This window comes from Kryptolebias marmoratus, linkage group LG19 (assembly GCF_001649575.2).
Source record: "Kryptolebias marmoratus isolate JLee-2015 linkage group LG19, ASM164957v2, whole genome shotgun sequence".
NCBI lineage: Eukaryota > Metazoa > Chordata > Actinopteri > Cyprinodontiformes > Rivulidae > Kryptolebias > Kryptolebias marmoratus.
The window spans coordinates 5,594,686-5,610,969 of record NC_051448.1 but is presented as its reverse complement, the minus strand read 5'-3'; the positions used below and the strand labels follow the sequence as shown (position 1 = coordinate 5,610,969).

The 16,284-nt window shown below is 35.9% G+C and overlaps 1 protein-coding gene across 10 annotated transcripts in view; it reads left to right on the top strand.

Moving 5' to 3' along the window:
* The window catches only part of lama2 (laminin, alpha 2), a 151,084-nt gene that overhangs the window by 109,142 nt on the left and 25,658 nt on the right, over nt 1-16,284 (top strand). For 8 of the 10 annotated variants that reach the window (XM_017411917.2, XM_017411915.2, XM_037981485.1 and 5 more), the window contains 10 exons: nt 1,240-1,364; nt 1,539-1,625; nt 2,665-2,858; nt 6,720-6,862; nt 7,098-7,196; nt 8,335-8,446; nt 11,480-11,642; nt 14,229-14,307; nt 14,384-14,515; nt 16,060-16,176. In XM_017411917.2, coding sequence (XP_017267406.1) covers nt 1,240-1,364; nt 1,539-1,625; nt 2,665-2,858; nt 6,720-6,862; nt 7,098-7,196; nt 8,335-8,446; nt 11,480-11,642; nt 14,229-14,307; nt 14,384-14,515; nt 16,060-16,176 — 1,251 coding nt within the window. The remainder of the gene's footprint in view (nt 1-1,239; nt 1,365-1,538; nt 1,626-2,664; nt 2,859-6,719; nt 6,863-7,097; nt 7,197-8,334; nt 8,447-11,479; nt 11,643-14,228; nt 14,308-14,383; nt 14,516-16,059; nt 16,177-16,284) is intronic. The other 2 variants (XM_017411919.2, XM_017411918.2) reach the window with 1 other exon arrangement.

Sequence of the window (16,284 nt, the reverse complement as noted above, 5' to 3'; positions counted from 1 at the left end):
GTATTTTTTATTATTTTAGTGTTTTTGAAGATAGACATTGTTTGTCAGAAAGAAGTCAAAGAAAAAGTGAAATCTTGCAAATATAAATATTTTGATATGTTTGTCCTGGTTTGCAGTTTTAATAACAGGTTACAATTTCTGCCAGTAATATGAGCACTTGTGAAAAAAGTAGTTTTATTAAAGACTTGCTGTGAAATCCTACCTGTGAGCTAAGCTCTGCCTGGTTAGTGGTGTGCACATTCTTAAAACGCCTCATAATACAGGAGGGAGACTGAACCTCATTACTGTCTGTGGATGGATGTGCTTCCTGTTCAAAACAGTCGAGGCCAGATGAAAGTTTACACTGTGAATAATTGAGAACCAGATTGTAAAGAGAAATGGAGAATCTGCTCCTTGCTGTGACAGTGGAGATGCGCTGCTCTTTAAAAGCAGCTGGGCTCACACTGGGCTTTTCTCGGCATCTTTGTGAGTGTGTATGCAAAGATTATAACTGCTCAATCAAAGAAAGTCACTGTTTTCATCTGCCTCTGGGAAATAAGAAAGGTCAAGATGAGTAGTTTTTTTTAAAAAAGAGATTTGAATAAAACTAAAATGACCTTTCTGTCAATATGTGGTCAAACATTTCAGTATGAAGCTGTAAATTGCTCATCTCAAAGGCAAGCACAGCAATTAAGAAACAATGTTTTTTATAAAATGTGATGGAAAACTGACATAAAAGCAGTTAGTCGTGATTTTTTACCTCTCTGATGTTGACAAGTCAACCAATGGTGCCAGTCTCTTCCCTGCTCCCTCCAATAAGTGTATTCAGTACTGATTAATAAGCAATGACCATGTCTGTGTTATTAAAAAAGACCATTGTAGAACAGTTAAATAAAGCACAGAAGTGTTTGTAAAGTCAGTAAGATTTGAAGCATTTAAAACCTGCTTAAAATCTCAACAGCAAATGTTTCTCTTTTTTGTTCTTCTGAAAACTCCTAAAAGTTTCTGTCTCAGTAACAAATGAAGCATTAAGAACTGTAGATCTTCTTGTTTGACATTTGTTTTGACATTTAGCTTTCTGGGATGAAAGAGCTAAATGTCTTTCGTTCTAGTCAGTGATATTTTTTGTACTTGTACAACCAATCACACAGCTAAAATTTTACTGGATGATAAAAATGTTGTGCACAATTTCATCATAATTTTCAAGGAGTTATAGAATGAAATAGTGTCTTCATATAAGTTTTTTTTTTTTTTTTGTAGAACTGTCAAGACAACACAGAGGGAGATCATTGTGAACTTTGTGCTCCGGGATTCTACGGTGTGGTCCGAGGTTTTTCTCACGACTGTAAACCTTGCGCCTGTCCTCTTACCAATCCAGGGAACAAGTAAACATGCTTTTCTTTTGGCTTGTTTTTTACCACAATTTGAAAGTATTTTTAAGAATAATCTGTTTACTTATTTCGATTAGTATTCTGGTATTTGTTTTACACACTGTCTACTTGAAATTTAAAATTTTTTAAAATTGAAATTCTTCCTGTGTTAATTTATTCTTTGTCTAGTTTTAGCCCAACCTGCGTAGCCGAGGGATATGATGACTACCGTTGTACTGCCTGTCCTGAGGGATATGAAGGGAAATACTGTGAAAGGTGAGATATGTGCACTAAAAAACCCTACAACAACAAAAAACTAGAATATCACAATTATCAGTAAGATTAAAGGCCTATCATACCATGAAGGAATGCCTTTCATGACAGTTTTATTTCACAATGGCTGCCAAAACAACCACATCTTATGCTACATTCTTGTAAAGATGGTTGTGCAATACATAGTGTTGAAGGTGACTCAGTTACTACCTCACTAAATTAAAGCTCAATATATGTGAAATTGACTGAGTTTTCACCATGTTTGACTGGGCTAATATTGATTAACTGTAGCAGGCTATATTGAATAGGATTCCAAAAATTTTTCAGTTGTAATGATCAGCCAACAACTGTTTTTAGGTTTCTAGGTTTGTTTTCATTTGCCACCATGAAAGGTGGGCAATAATGTTATTGTCCTTTTGTATGTAAGTCCATGTGTGCATGTTTGTCTGTCTATCGACAAAATACTTCATGAACCATCGGACAAATTTTAAAGAAACACTCAAAATGTAATCTCTAGATGTATATCTGCAGCTGATTAACCTATGAAGTTAACCTTATTCAAGATGGCTGCCACAGGTTTGTTCAAAATGGCTGCAACTCTATCATTTCTTATTTTAAATTATTTGAACTGGCCACAGGATGATTCCAGACAAATTATTAAAGCATTTTGAGGACTACTTGTTGAGTCACTTAACTTTATGACACTCGACAGTATTTTGCTTTTTCCTGGAAGTGTGTATTGGAAAAACCATAATGTTGAGCTTTAGTCTGAACTATAAATAGAGCCAAAGGAAAAAAATCAGCTTAATGGATTAAATAAAAAGTGACATCTTAAAAAATTTTTGTAAGACTTTAAGGTTATCTTTGTTTGGCCTGAATTAGGTGTAATATTGGTATGCACTCAAAGTTTAGAAGAAAACATGACTCGGTCTTTTTCACTCCACTGTAGATGGCGCGGTGTCTGGTGGGGTCTGAAATCGTTTTTGCTTGTATGAATGTTTTGGTTAGGTGCATATCTTTTCACGTGACTCCTTTTCTTTAGGTGTGCCACTGGTTACCACGGTAACCCGAGGACGCCAGGTGGCCGTTGTGAGGAGTGTAAGTGTTCCCTGTGGGGGGCGTTGCCTGGACCATGTGACCCTGTAACGGGCCAATGCCGTTGCAGGGTTGGGGCCTCAGGGATTTCGTGTGACCAGTGCATGGAAAGGCATGTGTGTGGACCGTCTGGAATCCTCTGTAAGACTAACACACCTTTTATTTTGTTGTTATTTGTTTTTAAAGTGTGTTTCATTTTTCTATCTGGAGCGTTTTTTAATGTTGAGTGTTAAGCAGGTAAATGGTGAAGTACAGAGCTAGTTTAAGCAAAATGAGCTTTTCCTGGAAGTTTAGATGGATTCCAGGTTGATTGTGTGCTTCTTTGTGTGGGATCCCACATTGTGACACTTTTTTATGTTTAATTTGTATCCAACAGCTTTCTGGAAGCTTGCAGCTGTTTAATCTCAGTTAAACTCTTCATCTGTGGATCAAGTGTAGATTAACATTCACCATCTTTGCTACCAACTACCACCCAGAGTTCAAAACCATCAAAATAAGAAAAATATGACTGTAACCAACCACCAATACATTCCTGCTGAAACAAAAAAGGCACATTGACATTGCATTTTCTATACTGTGCAGCACACTGATAAAAGAACCTACCACTTTACTTTTTATTTTTTCAAACAGAGTACAAGTACTATTTAAATTCATTGCCAACATTGAGTACCTATACGGTTATTTTACAATTGCTTTGAAAGAACGTAGCCATGACAGCAACAGTCTGTTCAGTCGTGAAATGTTAGATTTCTCCTTGACAGCTTCGCAGAGCATAATTTGTAGTTCGCTTTACTTTTGTCACAGTCGTTTTATTTGAAATATCTGCACACGGCAGCTTCCTTTTTTTTCTTCTACTGATGTTTACCAGTTAGAGAACAACTTTACCAGTTGGTGACAATAATGCAATATAATTACCACCGCCAACTGGTAAAGTGTGTGGATCATGACAGCCAACTCTAAATTAAAAAAAAAAAAAACTACCTCTACATGGCTGACATTGCTCTTCTACCATCTGACTGCTCAACTGAGAGGTGACAGTCATGCTGCTGCACAGTAGTATAAGATACTGTGGTATCAGTACACATTTAAATACAACTACACACACAACTGTGGACATATACTTAGTTCTGGTATTAGTGCTGGTGCATCCATAAAAAAAAGAAGCTATTGAGCTATTAGTGGGAGTTGAAATCCTTGCATCCAAATAAGTTTATATTAGAGCACTTTTTACATTGTTTGATGCTTAGTTTGTAATATATATAGTCTGATCATGATTGTTTTAAGTAGTCATAGGTTTCTTACATTACTTTGTAGCTTTGGTAACAGTCCAAAAAACAAGTTTTATTCAGTGTCTTGGTTGGAATCTGCTCACAATTATTAGTATACATTTTAAACTGAAATCTTTTTTTAAAGATTAGCCTCCAAATACAGAAGCTTTTGCAATTGTAAGGCATCTTTGCATCATAGGGGGAGCCACATTACATGAAATCACCTTTTTTTTCTCCTTCCATTTTACTCTATTTGAGTCATTCTTTTGGCTCACCCATCTACAGTGTCGCCCAGTGCTGTAATTTTTACTTTATTTTGGCAATGAAATGCAAATCAAAGGCCTTTTCTCTGGTTGCCATGGGAGACAGAAGATCGTGGCAGAAGTCAGATTCAAGTCATTCAAAAAATAATTTCAATGCCGTTGGAGCTAATTTATACCTAATATGAGCATAATGGCAGGGCCAATTTAGTGCCATTAGCATGTCTAGAGGTAAGTGTTTGCATGTGAATGAGAATATGGAAGAAAAGGTCGTAAGACAGAGGTTGATGTAAAATTGCTGCTGTCAGGTCAGTAAGGAAATTGCTTGCTCATGTCTTTGTGTTCAGACACAGAACATGTGCTCATAAACTGGAAGTGCTGCAGTGGCACCCTGACATCAAACCACTCGCCTCGGAGTCTGAAGCATAATCACAAGTCCTGCTTCTGATGGTTTACACACCATGGAGCAGTCAAACTGCTGCTCACATGAGGAGTAATGGCACACAGCTTTTCTTCCATTCAGACACAACCTGGCTCTTTGGTTCTTGGAAGTCTTGACTGAATGAAATACGAAAATATTCTCATATTTTCTGTGTAACATAATTTGCAAAGAAATGCGGCTGACTTTTAATAGGTGATGTCATGTAGTTTGTTGCATTATTACATTTTCACTGCATTGATCTGAAAAGTGATGTTCAAAATCTGATTATTTATTCATTAAATTCAGATGTAACTTATGAGAGTCTGTCTAGAGGGTGACTCGGGTCTTAATAAATTAACTTGAATAACAAATTTGCGAGAAGTATCACAAGCTTAGTATATTGCTTAATACATCAACGTAAATTGACAAAATTCTATAAGCTCTAATTCTATTAGTTTTTTAGTTTCTGTAGTTTGTTCTGAATAGTTATCATGGTGGAAGCAGGATAGAAATGGGATCAGAACGTTACACACTGAACAAATTGCATTCAAATTAAAGTTATAAAAACTTAAAACTCACAATATATTTAGAAATATGTGTAACTTTAATATTTAAAAATAAGAATTTCCAAAACAACATTGGTTTCAATTGTTGGTGTTTGGTCTTCTGATTTAATTAATTTATAAGCCAGTTTGTTAGAGTTATGCAGAAATAAACTGTGCCAGACTGGTAATCTTAGTATAACGTAATGTTGAAAATGGAACACGTTCAGAAAGACAATATTGGTATTTTTTTAAGTAAGTGAATAAATCACTATGTACTTTGTGAGCTAAAATAAAAACTGTTGACAACAACTAACATCTCTGCTTTACACACCTGGTTAGAATGACTGAGTGATTAAAAGGCTTCTGCTGAACTTGAAGACCTGCTGAAGAGCAGGGAAACATCTAGAACAGTGGTGTCCAATCCTGGTCCTGGAGGGCCACTACCCTGCAGGTTTTAGATGTTTCCCTGGTCTTCAGCAGGTCTTCAAGTTCTACGAAAGCCTGGTAATCACTCAGACATTCAAACCAGGTGTGTCAAAGCAGAGAAACATCCAAAACATGCAGGATAGTTTCCCTCCAGGACCAGAATTGGACACTGCTGATCTACAACATGACCAGATCATCTTAAATCATTCTTTCAACAAACTTAAAGAAAACTACATTTGTAATTTTTCTAACATTCTTGCACATGGACACCCTGGGTTTTGTTTTGACAATAATGGACCCAAGCAAACATAGAGCAAATGAAAAATAAAGCAAACATCACTTATATCATGTCTTATATGTGATTAGGACAAGCTGTTTTCACATAGTGTGGATGTTTTTGACTGCAATAATTAATTAGTGAGATTCTTGAATAACTTGTATTTGACAAGTAATTCTATACACCAACAATGTACAGCATTTGGTGTGTGTGTGTGTGTGTGCATGAGGCTGCGTGACATTTATGTGTGTTTACTGCAGATTGTGTTAGAAACTGATGAACTAAAAACAGTTTTTGTTTAATTTATCATTGATTTCCCATGTCAGAAGTTTGAATTTATGCAATAAATCAGCCTCAGGTTCGGGGGGAAAAAAGAAAAAAAAAAATCACACATTCTCCAAAAAAGGATGTGGGTCTGGGTGAAAGCCCTGGTGCGTTTATGTGCATTGGTGTGTGTTTTGAGCTTGCGGTGTGTGTTTATAATAGGTGCTTTTGCCTCTCTGCACTGATTTCATGCATCAGCAGTGCAGCAGTGTCTTTCTAATGCCTGATCCAAAAAAAAAAAAAAAAAAAAAACCACAAGCAAGTTCCACAGTCACACACTGATATATCTGTGAACTCAAATATAAACATACTGTACACAAAAGGGAAAAATAAGACACTCAGTTTGTAAAATTATGACTTTGATACTTAAAAGACCTAACATGTTCACTTAAACACACCACAAATATAACACCATGCTGTAGATACCCTGAGAGAGATTACACTGTGCCTCAGTCCTAATTGTGTTTTTTTGTTTTTTTAGCCTGTGATGATGAGTGTTCAGGTCTGTTGATAAGTGATATGGACCGGCTGTATCGCATCATCACTGAAGTCACCCTGACCACACCCCTGCCACCACCTTATAAGGTTTTGTACCGCTTTGAGAACATGACAGAGGAGCTTAAGGTAAATTAAATATTCTACCAGAGGTTTAATGTTTAATTAATGGTTTAATTAAAATACTTAGTCTTAACAAAGACACAATCGTCAGCAATTTTGGCTGTTTTATTCTCTTTGTAAATCTTGTTTTTTTCTTTGTCTCTTTCTTTAATTGTAGCAGAACAGTTCCAAAGCCTTACCCATGGCCACATGGTGTCAGATTTCTTTCTAATTCTTTTATCTTTTTGTGTCTCTCCTGAAGCACATGCTGTCGCCTCAGAAAGCTCCAGAGAGATTACTGCAGCTGGCTGACTCCAACCTGGGATCACTGGTCATTGAGATGGACCAGCTACACAGCAGGGTACAAATCCTTCGGTTTTTCCCTTCAGCTTGGGATAACACTGTCTTTACTTGCTTTTTTCACCTCACATTAACTCATCATGGAGCAAAAGTTGTACAGAGACAATTTTAGACTTTGGTATTTTTCCTCTTCTGCCACCAACTGTTGACCAGCAGATTATCATTGTTCACCTGAATGTGCACAACACAGCTCCAAAATACTGTCTATCATCAAAAGGATCCATTTGGAGCTTTTTAAAGGCAATTTCATGTCAACTGATATTATACTTTAATTTGGTGTACAATTGTTATTTATTTTTTTGGCAGCTCCCTTCTACAGTGGTCGTAACAGCGAACAAGCTCACATTAAATTGGTAATTGTTTTACGCTGGATGCAATTCCTGATGCAATCTGGGTTTGAACCCATAGCCTCAGGATTTTGACCACCAAGCTAGCTCAACACAAATGATCTTAGCTTAAAACTCTGGCATAAAAGGTGGTGGGTGATATGCATTCCTTTCAGGAATGCTAGGTCTTTATTGAATGTTTTTATTATTTGGAGTCATGTTTGTCTGTGAGGGGAGTTAACCAAAATAGACAAACATCTTTTAAGTGGAGGGGTCTACACAAACCAAGAGGAGAGAAATAACACTCACATTCAGGCTGTCAGGATGAACCCTTTTACAGATTCAGGCCTTGACATTTGTTGACAACAGTCCTATCCCCCATACCCTATCACATATATTCTTGCTCACAAACACACACACTAGCTAAAATGATATAGCATGGTCTTGTCAAGTCTCAAGACCACATGTAATTACCTCCACTCTCACTCGGTGTGTGAGTTAAATTGAGTGTATTGGCATGTTTTTCATGCCTGTCAAAAAATTCATCCATCTCTTGTGTGCTGGTCCTTTGAGCATTAATGTGTGAGGTTATTTTCTTTTTGTGTCAGTAAGTCATCCTTGTGTTCACGGTAATATAAGTGGTTTAACTTTAATGCACGTCAGCTGTTCTAATCTATCAACTGTTTACATCCAAGATCTAATTTTTCTATTTTCCCCCTTTTACTGGTTACACAGAAATCAACATGTTGATTTATTTAACACTTGTTTATTATTTTATGATGTAGCTGTCTTTGTGTGTGTGTGTGTTTGTAGGCCACTAAGGTGTCTGCTGATGGAGAGCAGGTGGAGGATGATGCTGACAGGATCCATAAACGAGCTGAAGACCTGGAGCAGTTTATCAAGGACACACTGCTTGGAGGCAAAGGTAACAGAAAAGATCACCTCTCCACCAGTAGCCACCTCCAAATTCTGCCAACATACCCTTTTTTTGTTTTTCTTTATCCATCTATTGTTTTACTTGTCACTGAAGCACATTTCATGTTTTATTCAATTTGAAGTAGGAAATATCATTTTGTAATACATAACGATTTGCTGTACAATGATAAAATTGGACAAATGAAGCTAACAAAATTAATAATTTATATGAAGCTTGATATCTAATAATCACTGTTATAAAAGCTTTGTCATTATCATCAGTTTTATCAAAAACCTTCTGAATTTGTGGTAGTATTTAAACAATTTAAATATGGGCATTTTTGAAAGAAGACTAGAAGAATGACTTGTTACCTCACTAATGGGAAACCTAAAACGCCTCAGCTGAAGGACCAGCTGCCACTGCTCGGTGCCAGCTGCTGCTGCAAAATGCTTCTGAACTGTAAAGACAGATTCATCAGGCACCAGCATCAATAATTATCAGTTGCATGGAAACTTAGCAGACCTAATATGCTTATGAAGATACATTAAGTAGATCCTGAACTGAAGTTGTTTTTAAAGTTATATTCACCATTTTTCAAACATGTTCTCTTAATATAGTCTTAAAATGTAGAAATTGGCGAAACATTAAGTTTATTAGTAGAACTGGTTTTATGAATGAGGCGTGGATTCTCTTTAAACTCCAGTAATGTTTCAAGTTTCTTTCTTTGAAATCACATCACCCTGGATAACTCTAACTTTGTCACTTTAGTTGTAGTGATAGAAAATATAAATATGCGCCATGTAAAACTGAAGATCAAAGATTTTATTCTTATTACTTTTATGAATTTTTGATAGGGCTTGTGGGAGGAAAAACGTTCCCAAACCAACGTGTTCTGACTTACTGTGATGAAACTGTCCTCTCCTTGCTGTTCCTCGCAGCTCTCTGGCCCTCTGCCTAATCACGGTGTGATTATTGTGCGTTTGTGCATTTGCGTGCGTGTGTTTAGGCGAGTAAAAGAGCTTGTGCCGTTGCTCACTGGATGATTGAGAGTAGCAATTAGAGAGTTAATTAGTGCCTATCAGAAACACACACTAACAAACACTGAATATGCAAACACTGTTGCCAGTGTGCACACACCGATACGAGTGTACACACAGACACAAAACAAGACAATAAAATACTGTACACCTTTTCCTCACAGTGTGCGCTCATGTTGGCTGGATATAGGAATATGATTCCATCCACGTTTTAAGTGTTTAATTGGTTTTTAAATCCTACTATGTAATTATATGGCTGCGACACACACAGATTAATGCACTCGCATGCACTCATACAAATAAGCATGTTCACACACACACACACACGTGCATTACAGCTGTTCATTAGCATGATGGTTTTACTTCCGTCTTGGCTTTAATCACTTCATGTTTACTCTTCAAATGAGCTAAATCCAGCACACAAACTATCATATATTTCAACTTGTTTTAATCATATCAAGTTTATATTTTATTTTTTTTTAAAGGCAGTGCATCAACATCTTACAGGATTGTGTTTGCTGTTTTCCTTCCTGTTTGGGTTTTGCTCACACACATTTGCTCGTTATTATTTTTTGGAAGTTTGTTTTATTTAAGTAAACCTTGGTGCGTTCCAGTGCAGTTTAATTTGATAAAAGCGATGCAGAATCAAAGCTGCTAAAATCTCTGCATTGGAATGAATTTCCTGGGATTGTGGGATTTTTTTAAATACATTTTTTGAAACTAGCTAAAATACCACACTTTGTTTTTTGTTTGTAGTTAAATTATTTCTTTCTGCTCGATGTCAGTATGTTTCTTTCCTCTTTCCTAATGTTTTAAACTTTTTATAGGAGTTTCTTTACTCTGTAAACCCAAGCATTTGTTTTTGTTGTTCTAATCAAGTTAGAATTGTAACAAGGAATAAATGAGACCTTTAACTTTACTTCAGTACATGTTCCAATAGAACTGAAGAATACTAATGTATGAAAATTAATCATTGATTTTTATTTGATCTGCTTCCTGTCTGATATTTGATTAGCTTGTTTAACAGTCAGGTATACAAAATCATTTAAGCAACTTGAGTTGGCAGACCAAAGACGTATTTAGCTGTGAAGGTTTGTTTTATATTTTCTAATAAATAAAATACTTTTATAACTTTGTACATTAGAGTAGAGTCATGTGAAAAGAAAAGAAATAGTCAAAATCACAATATGATAAGCTGTATCTACATTTACATCCAACATTGCAGCACTAAAAAACCCCAGAACACACACAAACAAAAGCCTTTTAATTTTTTGGCTTCCACTGTAGTTTCTTTCACTAAAAAAGTTGTAGTGAGGAAGAACTTTTCTTTTTTGCCAGCTTGTTGCAGTCTAAAACTTTACAACCGGATGACTAATGATGATCACTAAATCCTGCAGAGTGTAGAGACTCATAGACGTGAAGATTTAGTCTATAATTAAAGGTTTTGTACATACTAAAACCAAGTTGTGGTAGTCATACACAGCTGCATTTAGATTTACAAGAAACGTAAATTTATTTTATGTGGAAGTCAAACTTCAGACCATTGACTTATTGGTGCATCTCATATCCTGCTAAGCAAACCAGTGTATTTCAGCACCAAGCTGAATTTCCTCCTGCTGTGTTCATAAGTTATTCATTTATTACTTTGTGGACCAAATGAAATGGTTGAGGGACAGATATGGCTCGAGAGCCAGCAGCTGACAATCACTCAAATCAATGAGCTTTTTTCTGTCAGTGTGCTTTAAAGTCCCACTACCCAGTGCTGCCAAAACATTAAGACAAACCAGAGGTGTTTAAGACAAAAAATATTTGACGATGTCTTAATAACCATATGTTTCTATTGTTTTCCTATTCATGAAAACAAAGTGTTGTTGTATTTCAGAGAAAATATAAGTAAAACAGATATTATTTTCTTATTGTGTGTAACAACTGCAACCACATGAACTCAATCTGTCCATCGGGAGCATCTCACAGCTGTCTCTCTGTGTATGTCTGTGTGTTTTAGACCTTCAATCCAAGGCTGCCGAGTTGAACCAGACCCTCTCTCGGAAAGATGGGACTCCAGACAAAAGCCTGAGCGAGATGAAGAAGGAGATCCAGGCCATGCTCGCAGAGATGAGGAAATGGCAGCTGGGAGGGAAGAAAAGCATCGCAGAAGAGGAGGAGGAGTAGGAACATACACACACACACACACACACATACAGATCTATGGAGAGGTTATTTAGCTCTCTCCCACACATTGTTTAAGAAAACTTGGCAAACAGACGAGTTTTTGTTTGTGAAAATGTGCAGTTAAGTCAGAATAAGCCACCGATGATAATTTTGGTTATAGTAAATAATTAAGGACAGGTGGGAAAAAAAGCACTAACATTTTCTTTTAATCAAACGAGATCCTTTTTTTTAAATTATTTTTATTTATAATTGTGTGAATGCTGAGTCAGCATTTAGACATTTTCCTGATTTTTGTTTTGCTTTTGGACATTATTTAGCTATTTAAGTGCTTCTGCATGATTGGCGCTATTTAGCCATTCATATGTCAAAACATTCAGCACATTCAGGAGATGGGCTTTTGTAACTTTAGGTACAAATAAAGTTACAAATTTTAAAAATAGAACAATAAAAATATCAACATCCCAATATGTTTGCAATGGTTTTCTCTCTCCGTCAAAATAACAGTTAAATTTTCATTATTTCTCGTATATTATTCATTTTAAACATTTAGATTTATCTCATGTAGTCTGTGCAACTATTGACCGTTTCTAATTAATAGCAAGTAATATAATCACAAAATCCATGAAAGCAATGGATAAATAATTTATAAACCTCACTAATTTTTGCTAATCTCAATTTTGCCTTTGAGATCAATGTAAAAACTTGAGGTCTGCACTGTTTGTTGCCTAATGTTGTGAGTTTCAGAGTGACTTTATCAGGAGTCAGACTGTTGTTTCCATCAGTGTCTATTTGGCTGTAATCATACAAAAATGACTAAAACTCTGTATATAATTATAAAATGGAGAGGATTATTTGTAAAGCAGTAAAACCCCCAGACTTGGTTGCTAAGTATTTTTACCTCTGTAGAAAATTTTCTTATAAAAAAGCTGTTCTATGCAAAATCAGCATTTCTTTAAACACCGTTTCTTAATCTTTTGAGACATTTGGCATAGAAGTGAGCAGACGTCTGATTGCTACAGATGTCTTAAAGCCTTTATGTTGTTTTAACAATGAGGTTTCTCACTCTGTCACTCATCTTTCGTTCTTAAGGCGTTCAGTGGAATCTGTAATGCATTCATACCTCGTTGCTCTTCCCCCCCCCCACCCCTCTTTCAGCAGTAAATGTTAACAAGATCCATGAGTTAATTAAAAGTATCACCGTAGGCAAAGAAACTGGGAGACACATAAAGATTCAAAGAACAAGCAGTGAGATGGAGAGGTGAGCAGCTGACAGATGGGCAGAGAGAATAAGAGAAATTAAGACAAAGAAAAATGGCCCCAACCACTGAATGACTTCTGAGTCGACCTGCAGTTCTGATTATTTGAACCCTAAGGGAGATTTCAACCAGTGCAGGAAAAACAAAAACAAAGAGAAATACTTGGTAAAATAAGTAAAGCTGGCAGTTGTATAATTTGTGTATTTTTATTATTACATCTTGTCAACATGATATTAAAATGCAGCAATCCTGTTTTTTGAGTGCAATGTTGGGATAGTCAAATGAGTAATAAACAACTGTATCCTTGTTTTCTTCAAATTTTTTTTTATCATTGCTCCCCACAGGGTTCATTAAAGTTTTATTATATCTAATCATAATATTCCATATATCCTCAAACTCTGAATTATTCCTCCGAGTGATGTTAACTGGAGGACACTAGATCCATGTTGTTCTAATTAATGGTGTTAAAGTTGGAAAAATAACACTCATTAAGGAGTTTAATTGAAAACATATGGTTTTAAAACAGTTTCCTAATGCTTTCAATGAGAGAAGGCTCAGTAAAAGTTCACATGGATGTCAAACATCAATGGCTACATTTATTCTAATCCTAAATTCTAACTGATATAAATCTTTGAAAGTAAGGTTCCAGCAATCATTTGATTTTGTATAATTTTATACTCGAGTGCAATTAATGAAAACTTTCAGTTACGTGAAAACTGATTCAGCATTCACACCATTTTTCTGTTTTTTTATTTTAGTGTTTTTTTTTAGATACAGTATATGATGTACTTCTGCATACTTTGTTGTTTTAGCCATTCATATATCAAAACAATCAGCTTATTCAGGAAATAACTGCAACTTTTGTTATTGCTTCAATTTTTTTAAACATTTCTTTCAACATACTAGCCTTTTGCTGCTTTTAAATAAGGTTTTTTATTTCCAGCTTTAGCATGCATTCTGCTCCTTTGAGCTTTTTTTTTTTAGCATCTGTTTTGATTTTTTTCTGTTTTAGCTAGCATTCTGTTACATTTAGTTAGCCATTTGCTACTTTAAGCTAGGATTTTTTCTTTAACTCAGTTTTAGCATCTTTTAGCAATTTTTTCCAAAGTCATTCAGCAGTAAGCATTCACATTGCACTTTCACAAAAAATGCAGTTTCCCTACCTTTAAGTTGGTTGTAGATAAAACAATGGTAATTGCGTTACAACGTCTGGTTTTTACACTCGCACATATCAGTTACTCCTGCTGCCCTCTGAAATTTAGGATTGACATGTATAAATGAGTTTGAATGCACAGATAAACCATGAGTCCACTTGTCTCTTTCCAGTCTAGCAGAGGAGCTGTATCAGAAAGTCAAAAGAATGTTTGGTGACCCCTATCAGGCCACAGAAGACTTGAAAGCAGAGGTAATGAAATCCTTTTTTTGTCTTCAGATTCACTAAGTGACTGCGATTAACACCATCTCCCTGTCTGCTTCCCAAGATAAAAGAGAAGCTGTCGGATCACGAGGGGAAGCTCCGGGAGGCTCAGGATTTACTTCGCTCTGCCCAGGGAAAGACGAAGCAGGCTGGTTCGCTGGCTGAACAAAACCGAGCCAACCTCACACTTCTGGAGGTGCAGCCACTCAGACATATATGAGCACTGTTATTAAACAGCATGCTTTATGACATGATTATTAGTTTAAATAAAAAGTGGGGAAAAAAATCAAATTTTGTCATAGTATGCCATTCAGTAATATTGGCTCAGTGGAAAGATGAAAAAGTTTTGTTCCTGTAGAAAAAGTGGTGTTGAATAAAAAAAAATTGCTCATAGAAAGTATCAAAGTTGGGAAGCGTAGCTTGTTAGTTAATAAAAACGAGTCATGCTCCATGAGTACATCTACTGTAGCAGGTGTCTCCCAGATGTGTGGAAAGCAAGGTGTCAGGTTCTGCAGCATGTTTTTATTATTCAGTGGAGAAACCTAAACTATTACATTAAAGCTACAGCCACATTAAAGTGACCCCTGCTCTCATTTGTTACAAGTCTGGACTGTCTTGTGACAAATCCATAGAGCTTGGGCTGCTTTTTTTAATTTTCTTTGTAAGCCTTTAATATATGACTTTTCATCAAGGGAGGTTCAAGGGCAGAAACAAAAGAAGCTTTAGACAAGATAATTTTACTTGTTCGAAAATACAATTTTTCACTTTTTTTCATGATTTTGCTTTATTCAAGAAATCTTTATGCAGTGACTAAAATGAAAAGCACACATTAGTCATATTAAGTTCATATAATGGTGAATTCCCAGGATTCCTATTATCTTCAGTGATTGGAATCACCTCACAGCATAAACTACTACTCCAATAACTACTTTGTTATAAGACAAGTTTTTTATGTCAATCTTTCAAACACTTTTACACTATAAACAATATAATTTGCAGCCGACACTTTGTGTTATAATGAAAAAATTCTTGCCAAGCAAATAGATCAAGTTTACTCTACAAAGATGGATCAGCTGAACAATTTATGTCCCTGAGGCAAGCCTTTGCATTTTCTTTTAAGGACAGCTTTTAGATACTGTTTATCTGCTGTAGCGTTTTAAGCCTTTATCTTTTGTTCCAGTTTCCTGAAAATAATTTCTGGACAACCAGCTTAGTATGCACAGATATGCCAAGTTTTCCACTAACCGCTCTGGAGATCTCTCTGGTGGTGGGGAAAAAAATGTAAATTCATTCTTGTAAAACTACTGTTGGCATTATTTACAAACACAACTCTAAAACTGAAGACATTATATTTCTCTGGACCAAGCTGTTAGGGACACAAACCCTAAAGATATTTTACTTCATTTAATTTTTTTGCTAATTTTTGGGAAGATGCAACACAAGTTCATCTCTGAAAGGACATTCTTCTGAAAAGGATTAAAGGCGTTCACCAATAAATAAGTTTTAAAAAGTATATTTTATTAAATATAAAAAGTCACAAAGCCTGGGAAAATGTAGCTCAAGACTACTTTTAGGAAGTAGAAAAAAGTCTTGATTCCTTAAAGCAAAGGAAGAACATGTAGTCAAAGAAGATTTAATCTGAATTTTCCACCACGAAGCTCTGCTGGTTCTGGCTTCCATACAGATGTTAGAATACTGCTGTTGTGTTGCCGTTACACATCCAGGTTTGTTTACTTGCAGAGGAAGCGATCTACAGCCAGTGCAGTGAAACAGGAAGCACAGAAGGTCCTTGGAGAAGGAGAAAATCTTCTGGAGGAGGCAAACGATCTGTCTGACAACATCAACAAGGAGCTAGAGGTACTGAAATAATCAGCAGAACCCCCAAAATTTTTTAAAAGTTTTTTTTCTTTTTTAAACTTTGGCACCTTCTGCCTCAGGTCAGTTTGTTTCAGAAAAATGAGCAAC